General features: G+C 40.8%; 1 protein-coding gene across 1 annotated transcript in view; it reads left to right on the plus strand.

Annotated features, from left to right (window-relative positions):
• RAB10 (RAB10, member RAS oncogene family) overlaps positions 1–12,689 on the plus strand; it is a 96,279-nt gene that overhangs the window by 57,433 nt on the left and 26,157 nt on the right. Inside the window, exon 3 of the mRNA XM_003270600.4 lies at positions 10,558–10,696. Within this exon, the coding sequence (XP_003270648.1) occupies positions 10,558–10,696 (139 nt within the window). The remainder of the gene's footprint in view (positions 1–10,557; positions 10,697–12,689) is intronic.

Raw genomic sequence — 12,689 nt, forward strand, 5'->3', positions numbered from 1 at the left:
GTCCCCAGGCAGCCACTGTGCTTTCTGTCACTGTATTTCTGTTTTTTGTTTCTTTTTTTTTTGAGATGGAGTCTCGCTCTGTCGCCCAGGCTGGAGTGCAGTGACACTATCTCGGCTCACTGCAAGCTCCACCTCCCAGGTTCACACCATTCTCCTGCCTCAGCCTCCCGAGTAGCTAGTTCTATAGGCACCCACCACCACACCTGGCTAATTTTTTTTTTGTATTTTTAGTAGAGATGGGATTTCACTGTGTTAGCCAGGATGGTCTCGATTTCCTGACCTCGTGATCTGTCCGCCTCGGCCTCCCAAAGTGCTGGGATTACAGGCGTGAGCCACTGCGCCTGGTCAGTTTTTTTTTTAACATTCTAGATCCCATTTTCATTTATGTATTTCAAACTTTTATACTTTTCAACATGACCGTATCTACCCCACAGAATGACCTAGCTCCTTGATTTTAAATTATCCTTTTCCTGGGTCCTGTCCTGGGTCCTGCCCGGACTCTGGTTATACCAGCCCCTACCAGTTGTTAAGGCAATCAGTAGTTTATTTCAAACCAGGGAACAGGGTCCTTGCCTCACTATTTCTAGGCTTACTGATGATCTGTTGCCCAGGCCTAAAAATAACCACAGCTGCTTGTTTATTGGTGACATTATTTTTAGTTTTGTATACACACGTATGCCCAAGTCTAATCCAGTCCAGCAGGTCAAATCCAATAAGCAAAAGGAGGTGTTAAATATCTGAAGGGACAATTAAACATTGTACAAATGTTCACAGTATCTTTTTATGTCACCATAATACAGGTTTCTAAGCCTGCTTTCAAAACTACTCTCTTATCCTCTGCTATTAAAGAATTATTCCTTGACAGTCTACTAAGACCAAGTTTCTGAAATTACAGGACAATGGCAATAGAATTTTCCTTACTTAAAGTAATAAATAGACAGCCAATAATTGCTGTGAAATCCTACTTTTCCCACTGACATTATAAAAAAGAAGTGATATGTTTCTAGGAATTAAAAAGGTATATTTCCTTAATTGTTAGTACCACACTTGGGGTTGGGGAAGCTGTGTACTCTGGCTGTTATTGTGACAGTTATTTTTGGTCTGGGCACTGACAAAACCAGAACAGGCCAGAGGCATATCAATCTGCTCTGCAAAGCAGAGACCCCAAATTTCATAACTCTGTGTTTTTTGGTAACATAATGAAGTTATTACTTACCTTATAAATTAGGATGTCAAATTTCTCATGTTGCATTTTATTTTAAGAAGACCTGGATTTCTTCAGCGATACACAATTTGTCTATACCCAAAATACCATGAACTTAAATTATGTTTCTCTTCATTCAATAATTTTTTTTTTTTTCAAAAGTAGACAACCTGACACCTGCCCTGTCAGAGCTCACACCCATAGGGACAGGAACAAACAAGTAAATAAATAAATCACAAATTGTGATAAATGTTAGCAAGGTGAATAGGGTAAAGCGATGGAGAATGGGGTAAGGATGAGGGAAGAAGTGATCTAGATAGAATGATCAGGGAGGTCCTCTCTACAGAGGTGATGTTTAAGATGAGAAGTGAAATACGAACAGTAAGCAACCAAAGTCATTTAGTCAATAAATGTTTGTTGAGTACCTATTTGCCAGGTGTTGGTGGTAGGAATATAAGCATAAAAGGGACAGATAGGAGCCCTGCCTGCAAAAGCTTATATTTTAGTGGGGTAAGTCTAGATCTTACTATACTTTTTACCATGTTGCTCAGGCTGGACCCTCTCCCTTTTCAGAGTCCTAATTAATTCACTATATTTTTCTTGTATAAAGGCACTACATAGCAGCCACAGCTGGAGCCTGGGTCTTCTTCATGGAGACTCCAGTGTGGGTCTTACAAGATGGTCAGTGAATTCCTGATAGGGAGACTCATTGAACATGTTGTCTTTCTTGAGGTGTTGGGGATGAGATAGCTGTAGGTCTTGAAGATAGTATTAAAGGTGACCTTGGCAAAGGTGCCTAGGGTAGCAGTGTAGCTCCTGGTGGAGGTGTAGCAGTCATTGATAGGGGCCATCAGCAGCAGCTTTTGGGCACAGGGACGGACACTGCTTCTAGGGACTGGGATGAGGCCGCCAGCACAGAGCTGCAGTGGTTACCTTGCAAGGGACTGTGGGTCTTACTGATCTTGTTCCCCAGGTAGCTTCACTGCACATGGGAAATGGAGAGGTTGGCCAGTGTATGGTGGCCCTGCAGATGGCAGGGACTACTTCCTTGGAACACCTAACACACAGACTGATGTGACTCTTGTCCCTGACTGTGACAAATCCCTTGAACCTGGTCCACTGGCCAGCACAGGTCTCTTTTTGCATGGGCATAATCTTCAAAACCTCATCTTTGAGGACATCCTTAGGAAAAAGTGAACAATCTCAGACTCTTTGATGGGCGGGGAGAAGAGAGAGATTTCCTCCAGGAACTTGATTGTCATGTCTTTGAACAGGTGACCCACCTTGGTGACAGAGAGCTATTCCTTGTCCTTGTCCTTGTCTCCTTGAGCTCCTAGGCCTCAGTGGCAACCCTGGCCCAGTCACCACTCCAGAAGCCTCCCAGTGCAGGGCCCCTGATGCCTTCAGGCCCTCCCATAGTAGTGGCAGGATCTGCCATTTGGTATTTTCTCTGAGAAGGCTTAATCTCTTTTCTTGCTCTGCTTTTTGTTTCCTTAACACTTACAATCCTCTGACATTCCATAATGTTTTATGTGTTGTCCATCTTCAATAGAATATAAACTTTGTTAAGGCAGGAATTTTTATTTCATTTACAGCTTTATCTGTTGTGCCTGGAATAATGTCTAGTGTGTAGTACTTAATAATACTGGTAGAATGAAAGAATGGGATATTATCTTATTTTCAAGGGCAGATCTGTATACTTTGAGATGAAATGAGCAAGTGACAGGACTGTGATTTTTTTTTTCTTTTTCTTTTTCTTTTTTTGAGACAGAGTCTCGCTCTGTCACCCAGGCTGGAGTGCAGTGGCGCTATCTCGGCTCACTGCAAGCTCTGCCTCTCGAGTTCATGCCATTCTCCTGCCTCAGCCTCCCGAGTAGCTGGGACTACAGGTGTCTGTCACCACACCCGGCTAATTTTTTGTATTTTTAGTAGAGACGGGGGTTTCACCGTGTTAGCCAGGATGGTCTCGATCTCCTGACCTCGTGATCTGCCCGCCTTGACCTCACCAAAGTGCTGGGATTACAGGCGTGAGCCACCATGCCTGGCCAGGCTGTGATTTTCTGAAGATTAAAAAGTCCAAGTCTTTCACTTAGCTAAAAACCATTTTATTTTACTTACATAAAAATAGGCTACAGGCAAAGCCAGGGTTTTCCTTGTGAAGCAGCTTTGAGTACTGCGTAAGCACAGATAAATATTATCTTGAGAGCTCTTAATACCATAGAGCATCTATCTGCAAAGATGGTCTTGACGTAGAGCATTGTTAGGACATCTTAAAAACATAGAATGAAATTTTGAGTCTCATGGTGACATTATTGCAGCTTTGCATATTTTTATGGAAAATATTTCTTATTGTTCGTTATCCCTCCTCATTGTTTATAAGTGAAAACAACAACAACTACTACAAAGGTCCAAGGAAGTTAAGTACATTCAAGGTCACTAAGCTGGGAAGGGTAGAACCTGAGGATAAACTTAAGCCTGACCCCAAACCCATGTTCTGTGTATATTCTTGCATAATGCCCAACCTATAGTAGACATTCAGTTAATATTTGGATTGATGGATAAATGAATAGATGGCAGATATGTGAACATGCTAAGTGCATTTAAGATATGAAAAGATTGAGAATCCAGTCATATGCAGGTAGTGGGAACAGATCTTGCAGAAGCTCTTAGTAGGAACAAACTTAACGAATTTAAAAATGGTTTCTAGTGATTAGGGAAAAGAGTACCTCAAAATGAGAGGGGCTGGAGAAAGGTTTAAACTACTGTGAGGCTTTGTAATCCCCAGAATAAAGAATTTGGAATTGATTCTGGTTATAATGAGTTTTTATTGGAAGTTTTCTGTTTTTACTTTTATTTTTTTGGAAAGCCTAGTCATATTTTTGGTTTGTTTTGTAATGACTTTTTTAATACATAATTCACATACCATACAATATACCCATTTAAAACAATTTAATAGTTTTTAGTATAGGCACAAATTTGTAAAACCATCATTACCATTTTAGAACATTTTTATCTCCCCTACAAGGAAACCCCATACCTGTCACTCTTCATCCTCCCAATCCCCTCACCAGGGAAACCACTGATCAACTTTGTCTGTATAAAATTTCTTTATGTGGACTTTTCAAACAGATGGAATCATATAATATATGGTCTTTTGTGACTAGTTTCTTTCACTTAGCATGAGGTTATCAGGGTCTGTCTGTGTTGTACGTGAATCATTCTTTTTTGATGGCTGAATAATACTCCATTGTATGGATATACCACATTTTATTTATCCGCTCATTAGTAATGGACCTTTCAGTTGTTTCTACTTTTTGGCTATTATGAATAATGTTGCTGTGAACATTCGCGTCTACGTTTTTGTGTGGACATGCAAGTTTTCATTTCTTTTGGTTATATACCTAGAATTGTTGGATCATATGGTAGCTCCATGTTGAACATTTTGAGGAACTGCCTGACTGTTTTCTAACATGGCTGCATCATTTTACATTGTCACCAACAGGGTATGAGGGTCCCAATTTCTCTACATCCTCACTAACGTATATTGTTGTCGTTTGGGTTATAGCCATCCTGTGGTGGTGGGGAGCTAGGTTGGTATCTCATTGTGGTTTTTATTTGCATTTCACTAATGACTAAGGATGTTGAGCATCTTAATTGTTTATTGGCCATTTGTGTATCTTCCTTGGATAAATGCCTGTTTAGATCTTTTGCTGATTTTTAAGTTTGGTCATTTGTCCTTTTATTGTTGAGTTGTAAGTTCTTTGTGTATTCTGCATAGACAAGTCCCCATATCAGATACACAAGTTCGCAAATAGTTTCTTCCATTCTGTGGGTTGTCTTTTCACCTTGTATTGTTCACTGAAATACAAGTTTTTAATTTACTTGTCCCATTTACCTGTTTTTTCTTTTGTTGTTTGTGCTTTGGTGACATGTTTAAGAAACAGTTGTCAAATCCAAGATTTGAAGATGAACCCTATAGTTTCTTCTAAGAGTTTTTATAGTTCAGCTCTTGGATTTAGGTCTTGATCTGTTTTGAGGAAATTTTTTTTTTTTTGAGATGGAGTCTTGCTCTGTCGCCCAGGCTGAAGTGCAGTGGCGCTATCTCGGCTCACTGCAAGCTCCGCCTCCCAGGTTCATGCCATTCTCCTGCCTCAGCCTCCTGAGTAGCTGGGACTACAGGTGCCCGCCACCATGCCTGGCTAATTTTTTGTATTTTTAGTAGAGATGGGGTTTCACTGTATTAGCCAGGATGATCTCAATCTCCTGACCTCATGATCCACCCGCCTCAGCCTCCCAAAGTCCTGGGATTGCAGGCATGAGCCACCGTGCCCTGCTGTTTTGAGGTAATTTTTATATATGGTATGGGGTAGAGGTCCAACTTCCTTCTTTTGCATGGATATATTCAGTTGTTCCAGCACCATTTGTTGGAAAGCCTGTTTTTTTCCCCCAATGACAATATTAGAAATTTTAAGCAGAATAATATGATCAAACATACGTTTAAAGAAGATCACTCTGGCTGATGTGTGGAGAACGGCAGTCCATCATCTCTGAATCTTAGAATGCCAACAAAAGGTATTGTGAACAAGCAGCCAGTGACTTAGAATGAAGACCAGAAACTTATCCAAGGAGTCATGAGAATGAAGTGTTACAAGAAGAGAATGCAGTCCGCTGGGTGCAATGGCTCACACCTGTAATCTCAGCACTTTGGGAGGCCGAGGCAGGCGGATCACCTGAGGTCAGGAGTTTGAGACCAGCCTGGCCAACACAATGAAGCCCCATCTCTACTAAAAATATTAAAATTAGCTGAGCGTGGTGGCACACACCTGTAATCCCAGCTAGTTGGGAGGCTGAGGCAGGTGAATCACTTGAACCCGGGAGGTGGAGGATGCAGTATGCCGAGATTGTGCTACTGCACTCTGTGAGACTCTGTCTCAGAAAAAAAAAAAAAAGAAAAAAGAGAATGCAGTCAACTGTGTAGAATCCTACTTAGTGATTAAGATGCAGTCATGCAGTGCATAATGATATTTTAGTCACTGACTGCATACACAATGGTTGTCCTATCAATATTGTAATACATTTTTACTGTACCTTTTCTATGTTTAGACATATTTAGATACACAAATACTTATTGTGTTACAGTTGTCTACTGTATTCAGTATAGTCACATACTCTACAGGTTTGTAGCCTGGGAGCAATATGCTATACCACATAGTGCAGGTGTGTTGTAGGCTCTAATCATTTAGGTTTGTATAAGTACACTCTATGATGTGTGCACAATGATGACATAGTCTAATGATGCATTTCTCAGAACATATCCCTGTCGGCCGGGCGCGGTGGCTCACGCTTGTAATCCCAGCACTTTGGGAGGCCGAGGCGGGTGGATCACGAGGTCAGGAGATCGAGACCACGGTGAAACCCCGTCTCTACTAAAAATACAAAAAATTAGCCGGGCGTGGTGGCGGGCGCCTGTAGTCCCAGCTACTCGGAGAGGCTGAGGCAGGAGAATGGCGTGAATCCGGGAGGCGGAGCTTGCAGTGAGCCGAGATCGCGCCACTGCACTCCAGCCTGGGTGACAGAGCGAGACTCCGTCTCAAAAAAAAAAAAAAAAAAAACAAAAAAAACCATATCCCTGTCATTAAGAGGTGGATGATATATGAAAAGGAAATAGCTATTGGATTTGGCATCCAGGTTATTTGAGACCTTCTGAAAAGGAGTTTTGGTAGAGTAATCAGTAATAGCAATCCTATTAGAATCAGTTAAGTACTGAAAGTGGGAAAACAGCAACTAGAGAAAACTCTATTTAAAGAAATTTGCTGGGAAAATTTTTATGTAAATATAGACAAGCTTATCCTAGTATTTATATGGGAAGGCTAGGGTAGCTAAAACAATTTTGACAAAGTAAAATAAGTGGGAAGAATCAGTCTACCTGGTTGTAAAACTTTTTATTTAGCCACAGTAATCCAATGGTAATGGAGGAGGCGTAGACACATAGGAGATTGCAACAGAATAAAGAACCCAGACACAGATTGAACTGTGGTGTGGCCTGCAGATTTTTGACAAAGGTACAAAAGCAATTCAATGGAGGAAGGTTATTACTTCGACATTTCCAGCAAATGGTGCTTGAGCAATAGGACATTCATAGAAATGTCCTATTTGAAATTAACTCAAAATGTACCATCAGTTTAATAAAACCATAAGGTGGCCAGGCACAGTGGCTCACGCCTACAACCCCAGCACTTTCGGAGGCTGAGGCAGGTGGATCATCTGAGGTCAGGAGTTTGAGATCAGCCTGGCCAACATGGCGAAACCCCGTCTCTACTAGAAATACAAAAATTGTCCAGTGTGGTGGTGCATGCCTATAGTCCCAGCTCTTCGGGAGGCTGAGGCCGGAGAATCTCTTGAACCCGCAAGGCAGAGGTTGCAATGAGCCGAGATCACACCACTGCACTCCAGCCTGGGCGACAGAGCAAGACTGTCTCAAAAAAAGAAAAAAATCCATAAGGCTTTTAGAAGAAAATACAGGAGAAAATCTTTGGAACGTAAGACTACGTGAAGAGGCCGGGTGCGGTGGCTCACGCCCATAACCCCAGCACTTTGGGAGGCTGAAGCGGGCAGATCATCTGAGGCCAGGAGTTCAAGACCAGCCTGGCCAACATGGTGAAACCCCATCTCTACTAAAAATATAAAAATTAGCTGGACGTGGTGGCACGTGCCTGTAATCTGAGCTATTCCAGAGGCTGAGGCAGGAGAATCTCTTGAACCTGGGAGGTGGAGGTTGCAGTGAGCCGAGATCATGCCACTACACTCCAGCCTGGGAGACAGAGCGACACCCTGTTTCCAAAAAAAAAAAAAAAAAAGACTAGGTGAAGAATTCTTAGACATAACACTAAACACATGATCTGTAAAAGAAAAAACAATCAGTAACTTAATTAGACTTTCACAAAATTAAAAGCTTCCTCTCTACAAAATACCCTGTCAAGGGAATGAAAAGACTAGCTACAGACTTGGAGAAAATATTTACAAGCCAGTGTATCTGACAAAGGACTTCTGTATAAAAAGAACTTTCAAAAGTCAACAGTAAAAAGACAAAAAACTGACAATCCAGGCCAGCCGCAGTGGCTCACGCCTGTAATCCCAGCACTTTGGGAGGCCAAGGCGGGCTGATCACCTGAGGTCAGGAGTTCGAGACGAGCCTGGCCAACATGGTGAAACCCCATCTCTACTAAAAATACAACAGTTGGCTGGGCGTGGTGGTGGGCGCCTGTAATCCCAGCTACTTGGGAGGCTGAGGCAGGAGAATCACTTGAACCCAGGAGGCAGAGGTTGCAGTGAGCCGAGACTGTGCCATTGCACTCCAGCCTGGGCAGCAAGATCGAAACTCCATCTCAAAAAAAAAAAAAAAAAAAACCCAAAAACAAAAAACTAACAATCCAATTAGAAAATGGACAAAAAAAAAAAAAAAAAAAAAATAGACATTTCACCAAAGAGGATGTGTGGATGGCAAATAAACACATGAAAAAATGTTCACCATCTTAGCCACAGAGAAATACAGATTAATGTGATGATGAAATATTGTTATATGCCCTCTTAGAACTACAGAAATAAAAAATAGTGACAGCATCAAATGCTGGTGAGGATGCAGAGAAACTGGATCTTTTATATGTTGCTAGTGCAAATGTCAAGTGATAGAGCCACTCTGGAAAAAGGTTGCCAGTTTCTTATCGTTATACACTTACTATATTATCCATAAATAACATTCCTGGGCATTTATTTCAAAGAAATGAAAAGATATGTCCACATAGAAATCTGTAAATGAATATTCTTCAAACTTTGTTATAGCCAAAAACTGGAAACAACCCTGAATGTCCTTCCATGGGTGAATGATTAAACAAATTGTGATACAGACATACCATAGAATGCTACTCAGCAATGAAATGGGACAGACCAGGATTACGTACAAAAACTTGGAGAGGACTTCAAGAGCGTTATGGTGAAAGAAGTGTTAAATGCCAATTTCAAAAGGTAGCATACTACATGATTCCAATTGCATAACATTCTGGAAATGAAAAAAATATAAACATAGAAAACAGATTATTGATCAGAGTTTAGGGACTATGGGGAGTAAAGAGGTGATGTAATAGTTCTTTATCTTGTGGTAGTTACACAAATCTGTACATGTAATAAATTGTAGAGAACTATATATACACACATACACAAATAAGTGCATGTAAAAAAAAAAAAAACCCTGAAATCTTAATAAGGTCTGTAGATTGTATCCAATGTCCATTTTCTGGTTTTGCTATTATGCTGCAGTAATATAAGATATTATCATTAGGAAAAGCTGGGTGAAAGGTACCCAGGACCTCTCTGCACAGTTTTGTAACTTCCTGTAAGGGCTGTAATTATTTCAAAATAAAAGTTTTAAAAATATTAACTCGAAAGAGGAGCAGGGATAGTTGGAGAGATGTAGGGTTGAGATTGGGGTTTTTTGCTTTATTTTTATTTATTTATTTTGAGACGGAGTCTCACTCTGTCACCCAAGCTGGAGTGCAGTGGCACCATCTCGGCTCACTGCAACCCGTGCCTCCCAGGTTCAAGCAGTTCTCTTACCTCAGCCTCCCGAGCAGGTGGGATTACAGGCACGTGCCATCACGCGTGGCTAATTTTTGTATTTTTAGTAGAGATGTGGTTTCACCATGTTGGCCAGGTGTCTTGAACTCCTGACCTTAAGTGATCTACACGCCTCAGCCTCCCAAAGTGCTGGGATTACAGGTGTGAGCCACTGCACCCGACCTTATTTTTGCTTTTTTAAAAAAGATACTAAAACATGTTTGTAAGCTGATGAGATGATCCATAAAAGAGCAAAATGATGATACAAATGAGAGGGCATAGTTACAGGAGCAAAATACATCTCACACCTTTGGCTTTAAGCATTAAATAATGGAAAATACTACTATTTCCATTTCTGTCTTATTATTTATAAGTGAGGTTGTCTTTACAACTTTTGGTTAATGATTCTAAATGTAAATGTGACTGTACTGTGGTATAGTTCTCTAATGTTCTAAAAAATCCTACCTGCTTTTGTGTTACATTATGGAACTAAATTATTAAATAAAATGAAATGTTAAGAGTTTTTATGGTGTTTGCTAGTGCTTATTCAATAACCTTGAGTTTTATGTGTCACTTCCTACTGTTTTCCCTTTCAGATTTTCTTCCAGTATGGGTAGGTTATTAATTTCCTTCAACTAAAAAGTTTTTATATATACTTAGGAAAAACTATTCTTGTTTTGTCCTTTATGTGAAATGTAGTAATATCAAAATGCTTAATAGAAATTATTGGCTGTTTATTTCAGGGATACAGCAGGCCAGGAGCGATTTCACACCATCACAACCTCCTACTACAGAGGCGCAATGGGTATCATGCTAGTATATGACATCACCAATGGTAAAAGTTTTGAAAACATCAGCAAATGGCTTAGAAACATAGATGAGGTAAGACCTAGAACTTGTATAAACCCTTCATGAACACACATTTGTGTGCTTGGTTAGGAAGAATAAATATTCCAAGTGATCTTCAAGATATAATGTACTGTTGAAGTCATTATTATTGAAGTATTTCTATTTTCTAAAAGTTAATGTTGGCTGGGCATGGTGGCTCATGCCTGTAATCCCAGCACTTTGGGAGGCTGAGGCGGGAGGATCACCTGAGGTCAGGAGCTCAAGACCAGTGTGGCCAACATGGTGAAACCCCGTCACTACTAAAAATTACAAATTAGCTGGGCATGGTGACGTGCACCTGTCGTCCCAGCTACTCGAGAGTCCAAGGCAGGAGAATCTCTTGAACCTGGGAGGTAGAGGTTGCAATGAGCCAAGATTGTGCCACTGCACTCCAGCCTGGGCAACAGAGCAAGACTCCGTCTCAAAAAAAAAAAAAAAAAAAAAAAAAAGTTAATGTTGTTATTTGCTAACTTTTTCTTAAGTTTTTGGACAGTCTATCTAGAGCCCCATTCAAGACAATTAGTAAATTACTCCAAAACTCTGTGTAGCCATCTTACGGGTGACCCCAAATAGAAGCTATCAGTGGTTTTACAGTGACTTTCTGGAAATGAATTTTTTCTTAATAAATTTTTATTGAATGAATGAATGAAATGTCCAGTAGTAATTTTTTAAAACTTTATTTTTCATGTTATAGAAATATAATATTGCTTCTACGCATTTTGAAATATATGGAATACTAATATAGTAAAAACCTAACTAAGAAAATAGTTGCATTGCATGTGAAAATGTTGGGTTTTTTCTGTATTTTGGGTTTTTTTGAGATAGAGTCTCACTTCATCACCCAGGCTGGAGTGCAGTGGCACGATCTTGGCTCACTGCAATCTCTGCTTTCTGGGTTCAAGGGATTCTAGTGTCTCAGTGTCTTGAGTAGCTGGAATTACAGGTGTGCACCACCACACCCTGCTAATTTTTGTATCTGTAGTAGAGACGGGGTCTCACCATGTTGGCCAGGCTGGTCTTGAACTTCTGGCCTCAAGTGATCTTGCCCACCTTGGCCTCCTGAAGTGCTAGGATTGCAGGCGTGAGCCACCACATCCAGCCTGATGTTACTTTTTATAAGTTAAAATTATGTATCAAAGCATGTCTGTTTCTTTGCTACAGCATAGGTGGCTTCTTGTTAAGAGTTGTTTTTCATGCCTTATTGCTACCTTCTAGGCTTTGAGTTTCGTTAAGAGTAACTCTTTGAAGCAAATTTTGGCCAGATACACAAAGACCAAGTCTTAAACCAGTATTAGACCCAAGATAATACCCCTAATGGTAGCAATCCTAAGGGCTCATTACCACTTTTTTGTTGCTACAATAAATCTTTGGGAGAAGCTTATTATTTTTTAATAATTATTTAAAGTTACACAGATCTTGGCTGGGTGCGGTGGCTCACGCCCGTAATCCCAGCACTCTGGGAGGCCGAGGCGGGCGGATCACCTGAGGTCAGGAGTTCGAGACCAGCCTGAGCAACATGGAGAAACCCCGTCTCTACTAAAAATACAAACTTAGCTGGGTGTGGTGGCACATGCCTGTAATCCCAGCTACTTGGGAGGCTGAGGCAGGAGAATCGCTTGAACCCAGGAGGTGGAGGTTGCAGTGAGCTGAGATCACGCACCATTGTACTCCAGCCTGGGCAACGAGGGCGAAACTCCGTCTCAAAAAAAAAAAAAAAAAACCACAAATCTTAAAAAAGCTTTATTTTGATTTCCTTATTATTTATTTTATTTTTCAGGTAAGTAGTCTGTAGTAAGAGCAGTTTAGAGATTTTGCAGTGTGTTTCCAGCAACCACCAATTCTCTGATTCTACCACATGAACTGGTGTCCTGCTATTCAATCCTATTCTGACACTGACTACCCTGAATTAGTATCAGACTCCACAAGATTAAGGACTCATTCCTACAAAATTGCCCTCACTTGAGACGCCATTTGCAAGTCCTGGGTC

The sequence above is a fragment of the Nomascus leucogenys genome, chromosome 19 (assembly GCF_006542625.1).
Source record: "Nomascus leucogenys isolate Asia chromosome 19, Asia_NLE_v1, whole genome shotgun sequence".
NCBI classification, from domain to species: domain Eukaryota; kingdom Metazoa; phylum Chordata; class Mammalia; order Primates; family Hylobatidae; genus Nomascus; species Nomascus leucogenys.